The sequence below is a fragment of the Corapipo altera genome, unplaced genomic scaffold, assembly GCF_003945725.1.
Source record: "Corapipo altera isolate COAL_440 unplaced genomic scaffold, ASM394572v1 75, whole genome shotgun sequence".
NCBI lineage: Eukaryota > Metazoa > Chordata > Aves > Passeriformes > Pipridae > Corapipo > Corapipo altera.
The window spans coordinates 11,249,695-11,274,774 of NW_020884887.1; the positions used below are offsets into that span (position 1 = coordinate 11,249,695).

Sequence of the window (25,080 nt, forward strand, 5' to 3'; positions counted from 1 at the left end):
TCACCTGGGGTGTCCAGGATAAGTTCAGAGGGGAAATGTCACCAGGAGTTCTGTTTCTGCTTATGCCAGTTCAACAAACAATTCAGACTTGAGAAAACACTTCCATTACAGAATTATTACATTAGTCTCAGGAAAAACACCAGCATCAAGGAAAAAACATCAAATCGGTTTCTGAGTTGGTCACAAGCTGCCACTGACTCCTTAAAATCTTTGGAAAAACACACAGGTCACTTCAGTGGGGATTGCTTGGGACATTCCTGGTTTACTCAACAATAACTGAAATGCAGCATTTTTAATGGGACAATAAAGTTAATTAAGCAGTAACTTCACAGTTCCCCAAAGGTTAAAATCAGCTGATCCTGGTCCTGTTACTTACTACGACATTTGGTTCTTTATAAGCTTATGAAGTTATAGGTCTCCTCCTCCCTCCAAACATAACACAAAACTTTGTGGGAGTAGGAATATATTAAAAAATACACTCTGGTAAGTCAGGGTGCTGTGAGGAAACCTGAAGGCTCCGAGTTGGGGCTGCAAACACAACACCTGCACGGTAAGACACCAACTCCAACACCTGGGGAATGATCCCTCAATTCTGAAGCCGTGCAGTGGCTCAGGGACTTTTCCAGCTTCAAGCCACAATCCTCACACACATTTCTGCCAGTATTTCATTCCTTGTTCAGAAACATCAACTCATGCCTGCAGAATGTGAGCCCCTGTCTCAGCTGGATTTCTGTGTGTGCCATCTGCCTACATCAAACAAGGCTTGAGGAAACCAGTTTGAACCTCGAAGGCCTGTTATTTTGAGGGAATTGGCATGTTTTTGGAACTCTACCATTTTTCACATGTGAGGTCTCAGTAGTTATTAACATCTTTCTCACCAGTAACAACCACCTCTGCAGCCGAATTTCCCAGCTTAAGGTCTACAATTGCATTCCAAGAAAAAAAAAAGCCCGGAAGCAGTGGGTGCAGCATAAAGCCTTATTTTCAAAGTAAAGTTTTCTAAGGCCCCTTTATCCAGTTCTGGCCTGTTTAAATGGACTTTCTGAAACTGTAAGAATTGGTAAGACACAGCAGCAGAATTTGAGCTGAGCAAAACTGTGTGTTGGGATGAAGGGAAGGAACCATCTCACTAGGAATGAAAATGCTGAACTCTGCTCAGCTCACACAAATGTATAAAGTCACACCATGTATGTTTAATACACTAGCAAAATATTTATTTTATAATGATAAAACAGAAGTGAAGGATTTCTTTTTGGTGTGCACCAGTAATTGTAGTAAAAGAATAAGGGGATTAATGGACTCTTTATACATTTCAATGACAAAAATTCATAAAGGTTAGCATCAAATTCAACTGTTCTCCATTTACAAGCATAAAACTTACCATAATACCCCCCAAAACACATATATAAAGAATTATAGTTTTAAAATCTATAAAAAGTAAAAAATATACAGTCAGAAGATCTAACTCTTATTCAAATCTTTAATATAAAATTGTAAACATTTATTTACACAAAGGAAATGTGTATAACAAAATTTTGAGCACCCTTTTCAATCGTATGGTGGTTTTTGGAAGGCAGTGGATGTTGCACAGTGACACTCTCACCTTGCCTGCCCAACCAAAACCGCAGTTTATAAATAAAGCCATGGGCGGCCGGCTGGGTTCAGTTCAGGGGAGACACATTTTATTGCTCTGAAGCTGCAGCAAATGGAAAGCCCAAGTGCATTTACAGACTTGTTACAGGGCATGAGGGCAGAGCCCAGCCCTTCCCATGCACCTGTGCACATCAAAACCGTATTTTCATTTCCATTGAACTGTTCCAACCTCGTTACAGTGACACCGTATTCCCAACAGTCCGACTGCGTTATGTGGACAGGGACCAAGGCCAGAAGCCAGGGCTGTTTGGATCCTGTTCACACATGGAGACCAATGGGCATTATAAGCCAGTTTTCCTTGAATCACACTTTTAATTTTACTCCAACAGTACCATGAAAAGGCCCTGTCATCAAATCCAGATACCTTCCTGAACAAACCCTCTGGTCAAGCAGGGCAATATCCACCTTAGCTTCCAGAAACAGTGGAGGAAAGAGCACATCTGCATTTTCCTGGACATTTAGCTGGATTGCCTTTTTGGTAGTAACAATGTAAAACAGCAGATGTTCTTTTCCTCCAATTAAGAAACCACAACTGGATGGATTGTATTTTGACTTATTCCGAACAAAGCCTGTGTGCAAAACCTACCAGAAAACAGAGCAGATTTCACCACAACCTAAACAGGGAAGAAAGAAAAGCTGAATCCTACTACCCTGTTATTTCTGTCAAGTGTTTGTAAGGGGGAGAGAAAACTAGTGACACTGAAAGATGTCACTTGAAATTGAGGTCCCAAGCACCCCCGACAGGAAGGGAAGGCACACTGGTGCAAAGTTAACCCTTAAAAATAAAAATACAGCAAACACTCCTTCCCCTGCCATTGCTAGTTTATATCTATAATCTTCTAATGACACTTACCTTGGACCAGGTTTTGGTTCAACTTCAAAGTAAACCAAGATCACTAGCTCTTTTCTTAGATTGCCAGTATAAGAAGAGTTAGCATCAGTTATTTGCATCTCAACTACTTATTCTAGAAAATATCAGAAGTGTCAACAAGCAAAGTCACCAACACCTCTGTCTTCCCATCCAAAGAGAATCTTTATGTTACCTTTTCAAAAGGGAGGGATTAAGCCTGCTTCAGGGAACTTCTATCCACTATTGAACGGTGGGATCCACTGATCAATGCACATCTTTCACCAACAGTTCAACATGATACAACAGCAAATCTGATCAACAGAGCAGAATTCATCCACACTAGGTAAGTGTGCTGCACAAACCATGTTCCATGCATATTTGGAAAGGGTTAAAGTATTAGTGTTAAAAAAGCAGTTTTTAAAAGTGCAAATTGTCTCATAAAGGAGCTGCAGATACAGTAAAATATTTTCCTTCTTTGAAACCAATGATATCTTTCACTTCCCTTCACACCCTCTGGAAAAACCCTCTCTCACACAATTCTGCAGTGCAGAAAACTCCTTAAGATGCCAGTCTATGTTGAAGGAAATTGCTTTAAAATCACAATGCTGGGTTTGGTTAGAAAGTTTAAAGGAGCTTTCCAAGAAAGTAGATTTAGAAAGGGAAGAGGTATTTGTGCATTTCAAACAAAAGCTTTCAACTTTATTTTCATTTTAAAATAAAGGTTAAGGCAAGGTGGTTTGTTGGTGGATAAGGGATTTTTTTGGTAGAGAGTAAGGACTTTGGAACACTGACTGTTCCCATTGTGTTTTGTCCTTTCTGGGACCAATCCCAACATATGGATAAGAGATCCCTTGGGCTGAGCTGAAGAACCAGCATCTGCTTCAAGGGATATTAAAGAAGTAAATCCACCAGACTATAGAAAGATTATCAAACTCGTAACCCAGTATTAAAAAACCAAAGTATTTAAAGGGGGAGACTTCCATATTGGAGCAACCCTGATATAACTATTCTCCCAGGCTGCCTGTGCTATTATTGCTCATAAGGACTTTCCACCTCCCAGCCAAATTCTTTTTTCCTCATTTTTATCCTGAAGTGACAAAGTCTTGTGCTCATTACTAACTCATTGCTAACCTCGGGGAATGAAGTGATCTCAAAAGTTAGTTTTACCTTTTACAACAAAGAAAACTAGATGAGCTGTCATGAAGCAAAGCCTTCATTTAAATACAACTACCTTTGGAAATAAGTTATGAAGAAACAGGTGCAAAGTAAATGGCTTTACAATTCACGTTAAACCTACTATAGTTTAAAAGTTCTCCCATGAGAAATTCCCCCTTTAAACACAGCAAGGTACAAGCCAAGAACTGTGCCTCTCTACAACAGAGTGCAAACTGCAGCTTAAAACACTACAATCTATGAAGGAAGATGACTGTCTAGACTAACTGGCCAGGTTTTAATACTTCCTCTCATCTATTACCAGCATCTAGATATATTTACTGTGAAATACCACTGAGAGTACAGGCACATGCTTCAGCAATGGGGAAAAGAAACAAGTCCAAACATTTTGCAAGCGTGCTCAGGTGCATAACAGCCTCTTCTCAAATAAAAAGTCAGAAGTTGGATGGACAGTACTATAACAACATGACAAGCTACAAACAAATAATTATTGCAAGTAATAGCTGCAGACTAAGCCCTAAACACAATTTGTGCAACTATTTGCTTTCTTTCTGCACTATTTCTGTGGAATTTTTGTTTTGTTTTTTAAATAATTAAACAATTTAGTCTTAAAACACTGCAAGTGAGATTTCTGGAAGGCTGGCTAGGACACAGTATTTTTTTGACCTGTTCAAGTGTGCGACTCCTCAGAGACCCCAGACAACGTGCACTCCTCCCGCAGACCCGCTCGGTGCACCGTGACCGTGTGTCAACACTCATTGAGAAGCAGCTCCAGTCTTTTTCCCAACCATTTTACCTCTAATGCCTGCAAGTCTCCTCAATGCCACAGGTTTTGGTTTTTTTTTGGTCCAAGTGTTGTTTATATGTCATGAAATAATTAAAAAAAGTAGAACCCCCACCCCCGGCCCCATTTTAATGAGTTCCTAACAACTCATCCAAATCGTTCATCCACTCCTCTGAAGTCCTGTTTTTCAGCAAAGAGTCTATCAGGTCTGTGTCACCAGTTAAGTTCTGAAGTCCATTATTGCCTGACTGGCCACTGTAGGAGAAAGGCAGCTCCTGACTGGTTGTCCTCACAGGGTACCCCTGGCTACAGTGCAGGTTTCCTCTGTTGGGCATTTGCTGATTTGGATTCTGGTTGAAAGCATTCAGGTCTGGAACAGTCTGGTTCATGCCAGGTAGCACTTGCTGTGAGGGTACCTGCTGTTGTGTAGGTGGGTTTGTCCGGGGCTGTGCACCCAAAGATGATGACAACATCTGCCCAGAGACGGCAGCGTTCATCGAGGTCATGGGTCTGCTGGTGCTTAGGCTTACCTGAGGCATTCCCTGGGCAAACTGTTGGTTGGACATCTTTAGATGAGTCTGCTGCATGTGGAAAGAGGAGTTGGCAGTAAATGGTCCTAAGCCACTGTTTGCTTGTGTCTGGTTGTTAATATTAGGGATACCTTGGTGTTGCCAAGATGGATTTTGAGCCCCCATAGCAGCTGGTACTCTTGCCATCTGTGGCTTAGATAAGGTTGGATTCAGTGCACCTTTATTGTGCTGCTGAGAAATACTTGAGTTTGCTAAGGTGTTCTGCCCATAGCCAGCAGGAACAGCAGTGCCCTGGCCCAAGCTGCCCTGCCTCTGCATCGGAGTCTGTCCATTGGCACTTGGAGCTGTGTGCTGGGGAACCATCTGTGTCATTCCAGACGCCAGGTTGTACAATCCCCCGCGCTGAATGTTTTGCATATTGGGATACTGAGTCACCCCCCGGTCCTGCTGACTGGAGCCCGACTGGAGTGGAGGAACAGGAGTGTGTCCAGGTCCCATCTGAATCATGTTCTGGGTCTGAGGAAACATCCGTGGGCTACTGGAGCTGGACTGTCCTAAATTACTGACCCCAGGCATGGCTGAAGATGACCCTGAAATACAAAGAAGTATTTTGTCCATTAAATACCTCGGTCCAACCAGAGCCAAGCCAGGCTTGTAGGCACAATAACCCAGAATGGAGGTGCAGCTGCATTTGTATAAACCAACCTCTGCAACCAGCACACAGGCAGCAGGAGTTTAATTAAAGAGTGTCAACTGTTGCTCCAGTTAGCACCTCCACCTTGATCTCAAACACAGATATGCCAATGTCCTAAAAAAATCTGAATACCACTTCTAAGAGCTCAGCATCATCGATTTAAAAAAAAAATTAAGACTTTAAAGGCAGGACTCTGATATTTCTTTGTGAACAAAGGTAAACACACATACTTTGAAGTGCATGTACAATTTGCTAAGCTGTTAAAAATACCACTTACTGCACACACAGTCAGTCATTCCATGCATACACTGTGTATCTCTTATCATACACCTGTAGAGTTGCCAGCCCTCCATTTTCCCTATTCCAGGAATTTCTTCTATTTATATAATTCAGTTTTCAGAAATTTTTGGTCAGGTATCTTTTGGATTTCCACAGTGAAATATTTGCTATGTTAATACACAGTGCTGATAACCAAGCAAGGTGATTTGCAAAAATGTATTCTCAGCAAACCAAAAAAAGTCCCTTGTTCTTGTAAATCCTGAGTTTAGAAGTTTCTTCCTGTGGAAGAAACAGCCCCCCCCACTTGAAGCAAAAAAAGCAGACCAGCACTGTGAAGTGTAATGCATATAACACCCCTCCCACTCCTTACAGTCGACCAAGGGAAACCTACCCACATTAGTACTTTCTCTACTTTCAAACCAAAAAGTAAACTGCAGAATTTTTGCATATTTTAAGACAGCTGAGGAGTACTGGGTTTCCATTATTACAAACATTATATTTGAATAAAAACTGAATTATCAAAAATTCAAATATAATTCAAATTATATTGAATTAATTATCAGCAAAGCACACCATAAAAACACCAGAGTTGGGGGGTGGATGAGCGGAGGAAGAGTCTCACTGTAAGAATACTTACAGTGAAAAGTAGTCACATACTGGGATTTAAGAGGCAAAAAAATAGTCATTATAAGGAAAAAATAATTTCAGTAATACTGATGTTCATTATAGCAAATCCCACTCTATTTCTAACAGTTGTACACTGTGTTTCTGTAGAAAAATGACAGGAGAAAAAAAATGTTTCAGTGCAATATTTGAAGGATGCTACTGCTCCCTGAGTTAGCACACAGTCCTTTTGTACTGGCATCAAGTTTTTTCACTTGAGTAACAAAACGCAGTCGTAGCTCTACCAGACACTGCACAGTAACAAACACAGTCAGGATGAAGGTGTCACATTTCCATTTGCATCTTTTCCCTTCAGTATTTATTTCTGCAGGAACACAGAGAGTAAGGAAACAAAATGAAGGGAGTAAGCACTTCTTTGTACTCTAAGTTTACGAAAAAAGACAAGTGGCTTCTTGATGCCATGTCAAGTAAGGATTTCTCAGGTAAGGAGATGAGCTTTTACTGTTCTCTAGTTCTTCCACATTTTTGAAGCTAATCCAGCTTAACAGTTAACAACATTTTTTATTTAACAATTAATATACCAAGTAATGAAGAGAATTCAAACTGCATTCCCTTCTAAAGGCAGCAGGGAGAAGAATGTCAGAGAATTTTAAACTCATTCTAGTAGATGAGAGAAATAATACACCACTTATTTTTCTTTAATGAGGGCCTATGATAGGTACAGGCAGTAGCGATGTCAGGCTTCAAAAAAACCCAAACCTGAATCCTAATATATCAAAGTTAAAAAGAATTTACAACCAGTAAAAGGAACCAGTAGTACAAAAAGGCCTTCAGAACAATGAAGGTACTTAAGAATTTTACTCATTTCCAAAACAACATTTAAGAAGCAGAAGCTTAAGATGTCCCAGATACCTGGGGCAGGGGAAGCTGTTGATTTGCAACTGAATCACAGTACAGGCCAAAAGGTTTTAAGGCACAGTGACGTGGGAAGGTGCTGTAATAAATTAATTAAAAGCTATCCAATCCGGGTAATTTGAAGACAGCTTGTTTTTTACTCCTGATATTTTTTCTGCCATTATTTCAATTGCTGTGTTTTTACTCACCTGTGAACTGTCCAACCTGTTGCTGGTATGGATTCTGTGGTTGATCCTGGTACTGGGGAGGAGGGCGAGTCAGGTGCCGCTGCAGCTGCTGCTCCTGCTGCTGCCGCTGTTTCTCCTAAGAAAGGTCCAATGCAGGACAATCAAAACACATGTCAAGCTTTTTCCAAGGGCTATCTTGGATAAAAACAAGTGATCTGCACACTTTTATGCCGAGCTGGTAATCAAAAGGGCTTCTGCAGCCTCAGAGTCACTTCAGACCTTTGTTCTCAAGGCTCAAACACAGTCAGTTTAATCTGGTGAGTGACAAGACCAGGAACTCAGAGACAGCAACATGCACTACAAGAGTTATTACAGTGTATGTCTGAAGCCCTTTAAACATTGAAAATCTGAGATGTTAGTCTTTTTATCAGTTATATAATCAATAGGAATTTTTAGAAATATTCTAAAGGACAAAAACAGGTACATGCATAAAAAGAGCAAAAGCCAGTGTGTATAAAAAAAAATATCACACATCCTTTTTTGCTCTTCATCCCCAAATCATTTTAGACCTCCCTTTAGAAATCACTAAAAATGCAAGTCAGAAATATCAACAGTATAACACAGAAAAGAGTGAACATGTAAATATTTTTCTAGTTCTTGCTTGCAAACATGAAAAAATATACACAAACCCAAATTCTAATACACCACAGGTTTTCCTAGAATATTATGGAGAACTGCAGAACTAAGTCCATAACAGAAGTCATACAAGTTTTGTAATCATTGTTTACAACCACTTTCTTAACAATGCACCAACCAACTGAAACAAAGCCAACTCATGTCACAAAATAACTGTGCCTCTTTAAAAGCACATTCAACCCGTACATATTTTATAATAAAAACATTTGAAAAATAAACCAAGCAAGTCTTCTATTAAGAACTTTAGGGAAAAATGAAATTTAAAGTCTCAAGGGGAATGTGGATGCACTAACAGTATCCTCAGATAATGACAGGTTTACAGACAACTGGCTACTGTTACAATATAAAAGGTATCAGGCACAGTATTTCTGGCTCTTCTTCTGCAGGCACCCTCAGCCAGACTGAAATTCTGAGGTAATCAAGTAGTGATAGTTACACAGAGCACAGAAGGGGGCAGAAATTCCCTTCCAAGAGTACTGGGGTAAAGGATACAAGCACAAAGCCTTTAGAGAAGAGATTGGTGCAATGTAACAATGGGCAAGATACACATCACTACCACCCTCCCGAAATGTCTACAGCTCCAAAGCTGTTGAGACATGCAGAGGAATGAAGAGGGCAGGCTGCCTGACAGAGAGGACCTGCTGCTTGCAGGACCAGTCAGACCTGAAAGAGGCTGACCACAGAAGCCAACAAGAGATGCCATAGCTCTGAGAGAAACCAAGAACTGTAGAAGCTGGCTTGGGGAAAAAAAAATGCAGAATATTAAATGCAAAGATAGCTTTAGAGTGGCAGGGAATGGCACTGAAGCTACCTGAAACTACAATTCTCTTGTAAAATAGAGATCAACAAATTCAGAAATCTTTCTGTAAAATTACATCCAGTATTGTGTGTATCCGAAGAAATAAATATCGAATTAGAATGCTAATGAGATCTAGCTTGACTGGGCAGCACAATGCCAATAAATGTGGCAAATGCAGTACCTAATGCTCCGAAGCAAAACTGCTCCTTATTTGGCACCAAAGTCCCAGCATCACTATACAAAGATGGAAGTTACAGAAGTTAGTTGTAGCTACCATAACTAGGGCATGAATGAAGTATTTTCACAATACTGATATTTACTGCATGTGCTGGCCAAGCAGAGGCAGAAAGGTAGGGGAAAAAACTATTTCATCACTGTGCTTGAGATGTGCTACTGACCACCCTGTTACTACACCATCCCACTGCTCAGAGAGGTCTGACACCTGTTAGGTCCATTACTGAGCTGAGGAAAACTACTGGGCCACAGCTTTAAGAGCTCTAAGAGAGCTCTTCACCATCCACCAGTGATGCAAAAGCACAAGCAGGAGGTCATTTCCTTTCTCCCTACCTACTCTCAAAGAATACTCATTTGTTAACATTTTGGAGAGTAATGGTTAGTCATCTTTGACATTTGATGCTAACACAGAAGTCAGCAAAGACTGAAGGATCTACCAAAAAGTATTCTAAGTTCAAAGATCATAGCACTTGTACAGAAAATACTATTATATTGATGATTAGGGCATTCTCTGTCTTTCATTCTTTGATAATGTAATTCCACCACAGTATTCCCTTAGTTCACATTGTTTTAACCCAGATCTCAAAAAACATACCTTTACCAACACTCATACTCACTCATACACTCAATTATCTAAAACACTGTCAACCACATTACTATGTTTTATCTACGCTGGCTCCAGAACTGAAGGGGTTTTTCTGTCACCTCAGCTGAGTCCTCTATTTTAATGGATATTTCCAGGTAACAAAAAAGCCATTGGCAGGATTTGGCACAGCCACAGTTCCACAATCCTGCAGATTCTACTACAATCTTCCCCACAAAATGGGCTTTCACATATTTTCAGTTCAGAGAAGGCTGTATCACTTCCTTCTTTCCTAAAGTTTTTGATGGACAGCTGATGGAGGGAGAACTTAGAGCACGTTCTAATACCTAAAGTGGGCTTACAAGAAGGCTGGAGAGGGACTTTTCACAAGGGCATGTAGTGATAGGACAAGGGGGAATGGCCTTAAGCTGAAGGAGGAAGAAATTATTTACTGTAAGAGTGGTGAGGCCCTGGCACAGGTTGCCCAGAGAAGCTGGGACTGCCCCATCCCTGGAAGTGTTTCAAGGCCAGGCTGAATGGGGCTTGGAGCAACCTGGTCTATGGAAGGTGTCTCTGCCCATGGCAGGGGCTTTGGAACTGGATGACCTTCAAGGTCCCTTCCAACCCAAACCAATCTCTGATTCTAAAACATCAAATGCTGTTTCATGCACCAAAGCAAATCAGCACAAATTAAAAAAACCAGACTGCTGGCCCCTCTCACCTGTTCTGCCAGCAGATGCTGCTGCCTCTGTTCCATGAGGAATTGCTGCTTCTGTTGCTCCATGAGCAGGTGCTTTTGTTGCTGCTCTCTCTGCTTCTGCTGGTCCATCAGCATTTGGTGTTGCTTCATCACTGCTGCTTGCTGCTGATTGCTGAGATAAGCTGAGTTGCTGTGGTTACCTGCCATGGAGACGTTTGGAGCCTGGGCACCCACACCAGGGCCCGGGACAGAGACGGGAACGCGAGGAACGTTAGGAGAAGGGTTTTGATCCTGTGGAATATAGGAAAAGTGACAGAGTTACAGAAATGCAACAGCTTCTCCACTTGTGAAGCTTGTTATGGAAGTTCTGCTAATTAAAGACAGCCAAACACCCATCTATACAGTGCCAGACACAGAACTGAGAGTTCAGAGTTACAGTCTGAAGCTCCATAACATCTAGGAATAGAGGTTTTAACTTCCATCTCAAAGTACTTCCCAAATTCCAGCTCAGACAGGCGAGTGTAGCTCTGTGTGCTTCTGCTCAGCCAGGTACTTCAAAAACACCAGCTTCAGTTTACTTTAGCAGCAGCTTTTCAAACACTAAATTTTAAACTTTCATTATATAAAGCATTTATTTAAATCCTGCCTCTTCTGTTAACATTTAACTCAACAAGTGTTTGTTGCCCCTCCTAAAGTTGCTGGTTTTTGGTATCAGAGCATATACTATTTTCAGGTGAAGGGGAGAAGGCTTTCACTTGTCAAAATGGGTCTTAACATATTTTTCCAGCAATCAAACCATCACTATATTTCACAGACAAAAATACTACTAGAGACAGGTCTGATATTATTAATTTTTCATTAAGTCTGCTATTTTTTTTTTTTTTTTGAGGCTGGAACTTGGGAGAACTAAAAATAACACGGAATGATTATCATTCAAGATCTGGTACTATCCTTTTTGTACCAGAAAATCCATTTGAAATCTGACAGTTTTCATTGTTTTTAAGCATAGTTCAGCCTCACCTCTAATTACACAAATAAATACCACATTCAAGTTCAGAATTCAGCTGATGGGTTTGGTTGTTGGTTCTCACTCTGCAGTTTCATAAGAAATCATGAGCCAAATATAAGTAATGCTGTGCTAAGTTGTTCTATGTGCAAGTTTTTGAGAAATTCTCCAGAAGCTTTCATCAGTATTTCTGTTAATTTGGTGCAAGTGTGGCAGTGTAGATGCAAGGTCACCCTCATGTTTTCCAGTGAGGGGGAGATGTGACACACAACTGTCTCCACCCTCCTTCTTCTTCCATCAAAATGTTGTAAGACTGTTACTTCTGCCAGCTTTTAAAGAGATTTTTTTGTACTTTATGAACTACACATTGATGTCAAATTTTTATTTGTACATCAGTGTGGTCTTTATCACAGACTAATCAGATCTTTTTCACAGCTTTTTTGTTTTGCTGAGAGAACATATGACTAGAGTTGCATCTCCAACAGCTTTTGCTGGAGGAGCCTTAATCCTTGTAACAAAGACCTTTTTCCTCAACAAGCCCCCTCGTGTGTGCATTGCAGGAACACATTACAGAATCCCAATGAATTTATACTTCCACCCACTACATAAAATTTCACCTGCAGCTTACCTGTAGTATCAGTTATATACACAGCAAAGAAGCACCATCTGGAATTTTCATTTACAGGAAAACCTGAAGCATATGCTTCAAGCAGACAAATATTACTATTATTCATCCTTAATTATACATTTCTCTCCTATCCCATGCTTCCCCAATCCCCAGAGACTTAACCAATAACAAATTCTTAGAACTGAAAAGCCCCAAGGAACAGGGCTTTTCTTCTGACCCAAGAAATCAGGAACGCAGCCCCCACTTCCACCTCTCTTCAAAAGCAGGTCTTTTTATAGCAAGCCAACTCTGACACAAGTAGGGACTGAAAACAAGGTAAAGCTTCTTTGAGAACACTGCTCAACACCACACTTTTACATGAGTTATTTTAGTCAAAAGTTTACAAAGCATCTATTTATCTTTGTAAGTAGAAACTTCTGTGAAGCACAACATAATTTGTTGCCCACAAAGCATATTAAGCTGGAAATCACATGTTACCACATGACCCAGAACCCAGCATTAAAAACTGACCCCCACGGAAAACAGACTTCATGATCCTTGTCTCAGCTTATCATGTACTATGATTTTCCTCTTTAAAACCAATGAAAACATCTGAAACCATATCAAGTAGTTTGTACCTTACCTATCTAATGACCCTAAATCCACTACTGAACAAAGGTAACAAACCCCAGGACATTCACCTGACTGTGTGGCAGTCGGTAGGCAATGTTTCCAGGCTTGGGTTTCAACAGGATCATCCCATTTTGGTCGTCGCTCACGTGGGACAGCGGTGCCTGCTGGCGCTGCTGGATGTAGGCCAGCATGGGGGTCTTGTTCTGCCCAGGGACTGCAACCCCCTGCTCACACTCTGCTTTGTAATGGGAAAGAGGTTTGGTGTTCCCATAGTCCAGCATAGAGCCCTGACTATTCACAGGGTTCTGGTTCAAGCTGTTTTGCTGATGACCCAAGATGTTCACATGGTAATTGCCTCCAGCTCTCGGCGAGCTTTTATTTCCCAAATTAGGCATCATGAGTTTCTGATTGTTGAAGTCTGGCTGATAAACTGATGGGCTAGTGGGATTTTCCATGGTATATGGGACAGCCAGTGGACTATGGGAAGGCCCAGACTGTGGCCACGTAGACATCTGATTTGTTTGGTGGACTTGTGAAGCTTGTTGCTGGTTCTGCAACATCTGATCTCTCTTCTGCTTGGCAGCAATCTGCTGAAGTTGATGAGCAGAAGACATTTCTTTGGCACTTCCTGGACCCTTCCCAGGTAACAACACATTGGGGAGAGGCCTCTGGACGTTCTGAGAGTGGTTTGATGCCTGCATCATGGGCTGATTAGGATTTTCAGTCATTGACTGAGTGGAAGGCTGGAACATAGCCTGAGAACTACCGACCGCTGGAGAAGCGGCACTTACAGGTACAGAAGCAGCACCAATAAATGCTGAACCTGAAGAAGTGGATCTAACCTGGGGAGATCCCAGCTGCTCTTGTTCAAAGGGTGCTGGGGAAAACTCAGTCTTTATGTTAATATCTTGTGCCAATGGAGTCTGTGCAGCTGAATTTGAAGAATCTGCATCTTTTTTGTCTTCGAAGTCATCGTTAAAGAGATCCTTCATATCTTCATCAGGCACTGATCTATTAAGCTCCTCAATAAGTTCCTTCCATTCTTGCTCATTCAGATTTAGATCAGGCATCAAGTTATTCTGAGATATAGAACCCCCTGCTCCAGCAATCATACAGGGAAGATCATCTACGGGCTCCTGCTTCAACTCTTTGTTCAAACTCAGAGGAAATGAATCATCAGCATCACCACCTCCATTCATCTGCAGGCTGGAATCTGGAAGACACTTCTTGCTGATGCCATCCAGCCCCATGGGATGTTTCCCGTTAAGTTGTAAGGTATCTCCGTTGCCAGATTTCTTGTCAAGATGATGGAGTGGAGACACAGGGGGCATTCCATTGGAAGAACCACTCACTCCAAGACCGTCATCGCGACGCAGCTTCTTGGACACAGAAAATACGTCTCCGTAGCCATTCTGCTGGTCTCCGTTCTGAGGGGAAGCAGCACTGTCAAGCTTTCTTTTCACAGTCTCATGGAGCTGCTGAAAAAAAAAAGGAGTATTTTAATTATGTAGTTCAATGTTTCATAGATTTGGATTTTTATTTCTCACCAGGACATTGTCTAGCTCTCAATAAGACATTTCAGAAAAAGAGGAAAAAAAAAAAGTTTACAGCTTTGCTTTGATAACGTTTTGTTTTCCAAGTCAGCACATGAGATGACTTCCTCACTATAATCTCTTTGGGAAAACTTTCAAAAACATGCACTACTTCAAACCTAGACCCCCTCCTTCAGACAAAACTAAAAGCTGCCATATACTCCAAGAAGAAAAAAAGAGTTGAAAAATGGCTGTGAACTGGAATGTGTTATTATTTTTCCTATTCAAAATGAGAAAAATATTGAAGAATGTTCAAAATCAAATTTTAAATGAGAATAAAAACCTGTATTTTATTTGACCCGTGTACACACAGTATAATTGCTCTGCGAGACTGTTTTATAAAGCAATCTCACATTTAAATATTTAGACAAAAAGAGTGATTCTCTTGTGATTATAACTTTAAGAGAAGAACTATGTATATAAATTTTGTACACAATCACACTTCTGGCACAAAAGCAAAACCAATTTGTCACTTAGCAACCATTGCTTCACACTTGTGGAAAACGCAACCCGGAGTTCAGCCAGTTCTATCCCGGCAGAGTATGTTTATTCCTTTCCTCTTTTCTCCTGAAGTATTTGCCAGCTGCTCCTCTCTGCTCTCCGACCACCAGAGCCCCAACCAGCTCAACAGTTGGTTTTTCAGTTAGTGAATGCAGATTCTTTTTCTCGTGGTGCCACCTAGAAGCGACCAGCGGCTACAGCAACAGTTTTACAGCCAGAGCCTGAGTGCCTTTGTTCAACTCCTCTTTTCCTGCCAGCGTTCTTCCAAAGAGAAAGTTCTTTCTATTGACCTCAAAAGTATCTGAAAACACAATTCATGCACACATCAAAGGTAACTGTAAACTCTTCCTTCCCTCGGGTGCATTCTGCTAAAAAAGTTGTGCTTTGCTGGTGCTGGAGCTCTACACCAACGCAGACAAATCTGTAGGGCAGAGACGCTGCTCGACGGCACAGTGTTTAAAGAGGGAAAAACCCCATCAGCTCCCACCCCTTGGTACAATCTCAGCAGGACACACGAGAGGAATCCCCACCAAGAGCCACCCGTCTGAGGCGTGGGCCACTGAACAACAGCGCTCTTAGATGGCAGAAAAGCAACTCGTTAAATAAACCTCAAGGACAAGGATGGTTCTTTGAATATTGCCTGCAGTCTTCACAAGGCAGTCCACTAACCCCTGGGGAAAACTGTCTCATCCAAGAAAAAACAGGGGAAACCTCAAGGTCTCAGCACTCAAGCAAGAGGTTGTATGTAGGGTCAGCAGAAATTATCTGAAGAATTTTATACACTTGCCTGGGCAACAGCATTCTTTGATTTAAGGACAGAAGGACTGGTTCACAGTTAATTGCTGCTATTTTTTTAAACAGTCTACAGTTAGCTGATCTTTGGGGAAAAAACCCAAAGAACACCATCTGTTTAATGCTTGCATAGGTAACAGCAAATAAACCCATTATTTGTTTAATGCTTGCATAGGTAGCAGCAAAGTCTTATTTTTATCTGTGGGACAGGCTGCAGCTTCCCTGGAGACCGTGATCTTCTAGATGGCTCATGGAAATAGCAGCAGAGTAGCAAGATCAGCAGCAGACCAAGTAGGATGAGGTGAGGTGAGGTGTACATTTAGAGAGGAGGCTGGAACTTGAAATCTCTTAATTTGAACATCGGGTCTCCAGCTTGGAGTAGCAGCTCTTGAGTGAATGTTTCAAATTCCAACTTGAAAGAATAATGGAAATTTACTTTTTTGTAAAAAGGTAAAACAGAGAGCAAGTAAGCTTCAACTCAATCATAAATATGGTTTTCAGCAAGTTTCCCATTGTTTACTTAATACCCCCACCAGGAAAACTGAAGTTCAAGGTGGATGAATAACTTGCCCAAGGTCATATGATGAGTCAAATTACTCAAAGTTTGGGAATGGATCCTCCTTAATTCTAAACACTGGGGGGAAAAACACTCTCTGAAAACTTATATAAAAATAATAACTTTGTTGTGTACAATGGACATATTCTGACATTTCCTGTATTAAAACAGAATAGATGTCAATTTGGGTCACTGCTGCAAATACAATTCATATAGACAACTCAAAGCAACCAGGACTTGAATCTGTACTAAGGTCTTTGCTGCTGTACTACATCATCTGCAATATATGCAGCTAACCAGTCTAACATTAAATCACCCATGTTTGTAAGGTACACTCACTGCAGTCTAGAAAAAGATATAGACCCCTAATACCCTCCACAGGCTGTTTCTCTCACTAAAAACATGTAGGAGCTTTTATATCTGTGTGGGTTTTAACAGTCATAACACTTACATATCTGATTCCTGGAGACATTGTGACTTTAGTTGCTCGAGACAAAATCCTCCTTTCACCTAAAACTATATATTACTTTGACAAAAAAAAGGAGATAAAGTTCTTCCCCAGTTTGTCCGTGTCTATCCAAATAATCTGGTTTGGAGAGGGGGGAAATAACAAGGTGCATGTGAGATACAAGCCAGACTGCAAGCTATCTACATATCAGCTGCTCCAACAGAGTTCTCAAGGCAAGAAAAACCTGTTCTATTCTGCCAAAACTCAAAAAACCCAACACACTGACAGAGTAAGGCATAGCTTGCTATTCACTAAGAAAATCCCTTCAGCTTTCATTTTCTTGCCCATCACCATCCTGTAAGACACAGTGGTCTTCCAGTACACTGTCCATGGTTTCCTTAGCACAATCAATCAACTTTATTTATAATACCAAGTCAATCATTTCCATTGTCACAAGACTGGATACAGAAATGTATTCCCATTTTCTCAGCCTACTCAATTTCCCAACTAAAGATGAACTTCCAAGATGATTGCTATCTAGCTTTGCCTGAAAGTATTACCCCAAAAGCATTTTTCTGAAGCATTTACACCAACATAGGAACAGCGAAAAGCAAAGGATGTGAACAGGTCTCAGTCCTTTGGCCCAGGACAGGACACAGAGTTTGACCAAGAGCCACCGAGGGGCCCCACGGGCTGCTCCTCCTCCACGTCACATCACCTGAGCTGCATTTTATTCATGTGAGCCAAGCAGACAGTGCTCAACGTGGTCATAAACACACTGAGCTGGCAGGAGCACACGTGCCTCACTGTGGATTCCTCATGCACAGAACACAAGCTGACAGAACCCAGGTGCCATCCATGGCAACAAGGTGTCCAACACAGCAGCCTCTGACCATGTAACCCACACACTGCACTTCACCAGGACACAGGCTCACAATGCCAGAGGTGGAGGTGTGTCCAGGCAGGTGACAAGGCTTCCATCCAAAACCAGACAGCACACGAAGAATTTTGATATGTCCAACCTCTGTCTTAAAACCCTCTGGACAGTCCTACTGTGGTCTTACTGCAGGGGCAGTTGAATGACTTTATAAAAGCTGTCCAGAACTACTACTGAAGCCCAGCAAGAAACTGGAAAAGCTTTAAACTTCATCTACAGCTTTTCTGCTAGGACTGGCAGAGTGCAAAACTTCAGAGTCCAGGGCAGTGCTCTCTTACTGTCTTGGTGGAATCACTGATCAAAACAGTGGCACAAAGTTGCTCTGGTTGGCTTTGTTGTTTGTTTTGTTCAGGTTTTTTGTTTAGTGTTGGCTATTTTGATGTGGACTCAATACCTGAAGACAGTCAATCGAAGTTCTTTTGCAAAATTCCACTAATTTACTATACTTTGAGTCCGGTATTCTGAAGACAGTATATATATATATATATATACAAACTAGAAACTGCATACAAGTTCCATTTCTTCTAAACAAAAACAAAGAAACAAAAACCAAAAAGCCCAAAACAACAAAAACCCTCACACCTAGTGAACATGACAGAAATGAAACTTTTAAAAAACCTGGTTCTCCATACTGTGCCTTTTAGGTTCTGTATAATGTTCTTATTTTGTTTTTTGAAGCATCTGTTACAGAGATTAAAATATTCTTACAGGACTCGGTAGAGCTTTAATTTTCTGTATTTTATTTGGAATTAGTTTACCATCTCAATTTTAGAACTAAGTCTACAAGGATTTATCATTAAATATCAGCAAGACAAATATAATGGCATTTTCAAAGAAGAAATACCTTATTACCCTAAAAATATAATAATAAACCAGCTCCAAGATGCTTCCTAGCTAGATACCAGCATTCTCACCTAGAAGGGGAAACAAAAATAGAATAAATGCATTTTTTCTGCCATGAAAGTGGCAGTACTGCAGCACATACAAACTCCCACAAACCAGAGTTTTGTAGGTCCTCTACAAACACTGATTCTCCTCTCCTGCCTGGCCAAGGACAGGAGCAACAAAGATGCAAAGATGACAACCATTTAGACTGGAACAACAATGCAAATACCAGAAATTGTAGTGTATGAATTTTGGATAGAAAACGTAACATTTTGACTACACAACATAGTAAGAACTCCTCATTTACTGTGCATCTACCCACAGATTCCAAAGCTGCATTCCCCCTTGCAAAGAAAGCATTTTATTACCCAACGTGTTCCTGCATTCCACTGTGCTGTCAGACCCAAACTGCTGGACTCATTTTAATTTTTTACTTTAATTCCAGAAGACTTTTGTATTTGGGTGACTGCCTGCTGGAGTGAAGAAGGGCTGTGGATAGGCACATCTATAAATATCCCAAGCCTGCATTAGTCACAAGGGGCAGCTTCTGCTACAGGAATTGTTCTGCTGAATCAAAAAAACTGCTGTGCCTTCAGCTGCAGTGCCGGATCCTCCACCTCACTTGAACTTCAACAGCAGCAGCAGATCAGTCACTCCCAGATCCTTACAACTTAGGAAGCATCACTGCATATCTAACAAATCTAGTGAGGGAAATGTTTCAAACATACAACAATACCTCACAGAGAATTAAAAGGAGACAAAGAAAAACCTGTCTGAGTTGTTGGGCAACAAACCATCAGACTTGTCAGCAAAAACAAACAGTGGTGGCAAGACTACACTGCACTATAGTTATGTATAAATAACATGTAAATAATTTGCTATTTTTGTGGTAAAATGTAACTTCACAATTTAACATCCCTATGCCACTGCTTACACAAAAATGAGATCTTCTGAACTGTTGGTTGAAGCCTGAGCTTTGTTAGAGGAGTGCCATTAATGCTTGTCAGAACACTCCAGGCAATCTGTTCCCTTTAATTCATTACTTCAGGTCTTTCAACCAAGAAACACTGCATTGCTCTTCTAAGCCTTAAATTTTCTTTTAAACTTTTTACTTGGTGCCTTTGCTTAATTTAGAACTTATCTATTATTAATGTAAAAACTTCTATTGCTCCCAAATAAATACTGGTCTGCTCTTCAGCTTTAACACAGAGCACTCCCAAGACAGGCCACTGACTAGACCTTTCCTGCTCATTCCAGAAATACTGTTTGTGGTTTTGTGGCAGTCCTAGACAAAGCAAGCTCTCTGCACAACAACTGCTCTCAGGTGGGGAAAAAAACTAGTAAGAAATAGGGAGCAGCTCTCCTTCCAAGACACCACATCATAAAACAAGGAGTGGAGATGAAAATACAGATCTTGCCATCCTCCCCATTCACATGTCAATGAAGTGCCTTCTGCTCAGCCATAATCTGCCTTCTAGTTTCTTACAGAAATACAAGGAAGCCAACCTTTCTCCTCCAGAGAATTTAAACAGCATTAGTAGAATGAACTTTCATGTATCAGAACCTGGCAAAGAGAAAAAAAGTGTTCTAGGAGACAAGCCCCATCTCTTCCCAACTTCCCTGTTTCTCAAAAATGTAAGATTAACGCAACAAACATTATCCAAACAACAAGCACCTACTTTGAACACAGCTTTAATGCCATCTTAAACAACAGAAATGTGAAGTAGATGTTTTTAAAAAGTAGGAAGATAGTTAGTTTTTCAACATTTCCTCAAATGAAGGACAGGCCTACATGGTGCACTAATAATCCCAGGTACTTCTGTATCAATACTGTATTCTCTCAGTTGCTGTAGCTCAACTTTTAGAACTGCTAAGTAAGAAAACAAGGAAGAATCTACCCCTTACTTCTGCTTGTAAGCAAGATCCATCCAACTTCGGGAATTAAACCAGAAAAAAGACTAATGGAAGAGACAATATCTGATTTTGTTTACTTGACAAATCATACAAGACACTGAGGAGGATGTGTTGGTGCCACCCTGTTCCCCGTGACTATTCTGGATTTACAGAAGGTGCTCTGCAGTGCAGCCCCTGGGAGTGCCCACACTCGTGGCAGTGCAGCTCCACATCCTACTTCTACAAGCCCTCTGATGCTACATCACAAACCCTTCACCTTTACATGGACTGTTCTCTTATTCAAGGACCAAAATAAAGGATTCATTAACTTTCAACACAGAGTCACAATTTCCAAAAGAAGATTCATATGCAGCTTCATAGAAAACTCTGGATCTTTACAGCAGCAATAGTTGATATAATGCATGTTTCACTGATCTAGCAGCATTCTTTGGAAAGGAATGTGTCCAGGGTGTTTTAAAACAAAGTAATTTTAGTGTTCATCCAAACTTTGTTGAACACTGTAAACCAAACCCATGTTCTTCCCATTCGAAGCACATGCTTTTTCTTGATAACTGCAACATGATGGCTAGAGGTAAAATACTAACTTAGAGAGGCACCTCTTGGGCCAAAGCAATTAAACTAGCAGAAGAAGTTTGTTGTTGTTGTTGTGCTTTTTTCCCAAGACTTGAATTACTAAGCAAACCAACTTTATACCCCAGTAACGAGCTGATGAATCAACAGCAGCAATTAAGCTTGCAGTCATGGATCCTGGGAAGGAAACAGCAGGGCAGCCCGAGGAAGAGTCATTCATACACTAAAACCCTCTTCTGTTGTGTAAATTGGCCACTGGCAGCAGCTTCCTGTACAAGGGCTTCCCCAGATGTGCAGTGCACTTCAGAACCTGCTGCTGTTGAGAGCCCTCATTATAATGGATGCTAATTAGATCAAATCCACATCCACAGCGATTTAAGAGAAACAACACCAATGAATTAGTGACATCTTTCTTTAGAAGGTCAATATGAAGACGTGTGGTGGCAGTTTAAACGACAGGATTTGATATGCTAAAGAGCTCTGTGTGTAACAAAAATACACATTATTAATGGGTAAAGCCCCATACGCAAAAAGCCTTAGAGCCCAGCAGGAAATAAACAGAACTGCCAAGTCTTTAGATAATAAAATACCAGTTTGAGTCATTTTTGTTCTGACACGAGTTTATGTTCAAGATCAGTCTGTTAAACAACGGCTAACTGTAAAGTTTTACAGAATCAGTGTCAGGAATGCACAGGGTTTCCTCTCTGCCTCAAGCACCTTTCTGTAACAGCCCCCTGAAGTGCTCTAACTGTGCCACAAGGACCTCACTCTTCTAAACAGTCAGCAAGTCCTAGAGTCTCAGAGGTGTATCAGGCAGAACAGAAACAATTCAGCTAAGTAACACTTTCAGCTCATCCTGTAAATACTGCAAACTGCACTGGTGCTGCCCAGTGCTGGTTACATTAAATATGACATCGATACACCCCATGTTTCAATATTTCACATCATGTCCAGGATACACAAGTATACAGTAAACTCTATCATGATACTATGTTAAAAACAGTACATGAGGTCCAAGACAACAGAGAATTACATTCTCCTTCTCTTCTAATCCAATTAAACACACAGACCACCCTAAAAACATGGTTTATTCTACATATTAACCTGGCAATGTTTCAGATTAATGCAGTATTCTCCTTTAAAGACACTCAGGATGGTACTCAATCATTTTCATGCAGGCCACCACTTAAAAATGCCTGGTTTTAAGGCAGACAGGTATTAAGACAGGCAGCCTTTAAGAGGTTATCCTACTAACCTACATTACTGACACATTAGCACACAGCAGTATATTTAAAGGGCCCAGAATAAGTTAAGCAATAGCTATCTTGATATACAAACAGGCCTGTGTGAATGTGTCCTGACAACCAGAAATGCTAGAGAAGCCAGAGAAACATGAAGATTTTGAGCTAAGCCAGTTTTTAATGGGTGGAGTGGGATTCCCATAGTGTTCACACCCACTAGAGTGAGTGACAAACAAGCAGCTGCCTTTCCACTGAAAATCTTTCCAATCTGTACCAGAATTAACAGACACATTATTTGTCTTAAAACTTCACCGAGTAACAATCATGTTCTGATCAAACAATTCCACTAAACCCTGACAGATTAAATTAAAGACATAAGCAGGCAAACAAAAAATCCAAAGCAGTATTAATGCCCCTCTGACAGTTTCTGCAGGGACATTTTAGGTGAATTAGCCAGAAACATAACTCAGTAACTGCTCTGAATGACTGTAACAATCAAAGAAAGGCTGGCACTACCCCTACCCCATCAGGCAGCAGCTTTTATGGGCTCTTCCAGCGTGCAAAGGTGACGAGTGAAAACAAAACACCTCTTATCAGCTGCGAAGTTGTAACACAGCAGAGTACAGCAAAGCAGCACCAACCTCAGCCCTCCCACCGCGGGCCACCACAGCTTGTTTTCCTTCCTCCATCCAGCTCCCGAGGAGCTTTCCCGGTGCCAGCCGGGCACCGCCGCCGGTCCCTCCCCGTCCCCAGCCGCAGTCCCGCGGGCCTTACCGCGATCAGGGCGCTGCTGCGGCCGTGCTGCTCGGCGCTGGCGGCCTCTCCGTCCAGCCCGTTGGCTCCGCTCCTCTCGGCGCTGCCCGCGGCGGCCGCGGCGGGCGGAGGGGGCGCGGGCGGCGGCGGCGCCGGGGGCGGCTGGCGGTGCTTGCCGGCCCGCTTGGCCTTGGCCTGCAGGCAGCGCTGGTGCAGGGCGAAGGTTTGCTGGCGCTCCAGCTCCAGGCGCTCCGGGGACACGGCCTGGTAGCGGGACTCGCAGGCGCTGTGGTGCCGCCGGCAGAGCTCGATGCGCCGGCGGAGCCGCTCCATGACCGCGCTGTGCCGCGGCACCACGAACTCCGCCATGGGGCAGGGGGGCAGCACCATGGGCCGGACGGCGAGGGGGCGGCCGCCGCCGCGGCTGCTGCTGCTGCTGCTCACCGGCTGCTCGCACCGGCGCACGCCATGGCGGGGCCGCCGCCGCCCCTCCCGCCGGCCTTACCTGCGCTCCCCCCCGGGATCGCCCCGGCTCCTCCTCCCCCCGCTGCCCCGGCCCGGCGCCCGCTTCGCTCCCCCCCGCCCCACTTCCTCCTTCTCCGCCGCGCCCGGCGCCGCTGCGCTGCGCCGCTCTCGCTCAGCCCTGCGCTCCCCGCGGGGCCGCCGCGCTGCCTCGGCCGCGGCGCTCAGGAGGCGCGGGCCGGCCCGGCCCCCCGGCCCCCCATTGTTGTCCGCGCCGCCGCCATCTTGGAACTGTTTTTCCCCTCCAGAGCCGAGTTGAGAATAAGGGGGCGGAGCTTCCTGGGTGGGGGGTACGTCACGGCGCGCGGCGCGTCACGAGCCGTGATTGACAGCCCCGCCAGCCAGTAGAAAGGTGCGGGGGCGCGAATGAGGTGGTGGAGACGATCGGGGGGCGGGGCCCGGCGCCTTTAAAGGGTACAGGTAGGGAAGGGGCGGGGCGACCGCGATACAGCCAATTAGGAGCGACGGGGGCGGAGCCAGCGGTGATTGACAGGGAGCGCGGGCATGGAGCGGAGCCCGCCCCGTCCCGTCCCGGCGAGTTCAGGGTCCCGGTGTCCCGGGAAAAGCCTTCTCCAAACAGGGTTCTGCACTGCAGGACCTCCGCTTTCGGGTCAAACTGCGAGCGAGCTTGCCCGTCGCAGGAGGAGCAGAGTCACCGCTCACCTCACCGGCACCCGATGCACCTTTGCTAATTACACAAAGAAAGCCAAACGGATTTCAGTTTCTTTATTGATTAGTTTTTACATTTTTTTTTTCAAGTCGCATCTACAAGTACCTGTTTGAAAGGGACATGAAATCACAGTCCTTGTTCAGCAACACTAAAAAAAAAAAAAAGTGAACCAAAAAAACCCCTTTTTGAAACCACAAGGCAAGAAGTGGCATTTACCACCAGTTTGGGATGTGGAGAGTGGGCATCACACCCAGGGATATACCCACAGCCTCACAGGAGGAGCTGAGCTTGTGAGGAAGGAGTAAGGAAGGAGAGACAACCACGGAAACGTACAACTACAAGCAGTCAGCACTAGCAAGCAGCCCTCCTCGGGCCCTGGAGTCAATCTTATAAACAGACCTTCAAAATGCACTTGAGAGGTCACAGCCTCAAGCTGTGACAATTCACTTTGCACCAGCCCCAGCAAGGTCAGATCACACCCAGCAATGCTTTGGGAAGGGTTAGTTGGTTAGCTGCATCCTTAATATCAACTCCCTGACCAAGCATCAGCTCCAGGAGAAAAACTGTTCCCAGCCCTTCTGCTGCCTCATGTTCTTCAGAGCCCATGGGTTTTGGTTTTTATTTTCCACCTCTGTCTAACACACCCCCCTCATCCTCAGACACAGCACATCAAGCTCAGCATCCTTTTCAAGAGCTGCCACCCTTGGGTGCACAGACACAAAAGGCCCAAATACACCTTCAAGACTTTGTAACACTTCCAAACCCAGTCGAA

General features: G+C 42.9%; 1 protein-coding gene across 2 annotated transcripts; it reads right to left on the reverse strand.

The window, feature by feature from the left end:
- Positions 1-1,190: 1,190 nt before the first annotated feature.
- Positions 1,191-23,651, reverse strand: MAML1 (mastermind like transcriptional coactivator 1). Of its 2 annotated transcripts, none has more exons than XM_027643775.1 (5): positions 23,138-23,506; positions 12,996-14,405; positions 10,703-10,972; positions 7,691-7,805; positions 1,191-5,580 (listed from the first exon to the last, which is right to left on the reverse strand). In XM_027643775.1, the coding sequence occupies exons 1-5, from the start codon at positions 23,504-23,506 to the stop codon at positions 4,589-4,591; spliced, it is 3,156 nt and encodes a 1,051-aa protein (XP_027499576.1). In that variant the 3' UTR covers positions 1,191-4,588. The 2 variants fall into 2 exon arrangements, with proteins under 2 accessions (XP_027499576.1, XP_027499577.1); XM_027643776.1 differs by having other exon boundaries at positions 4,589-5,580; positions 12,996-14,402; positions 23,138-23,651.
- Positions 23,652-25,080: the final 1,429 nt, after the last annotated feature.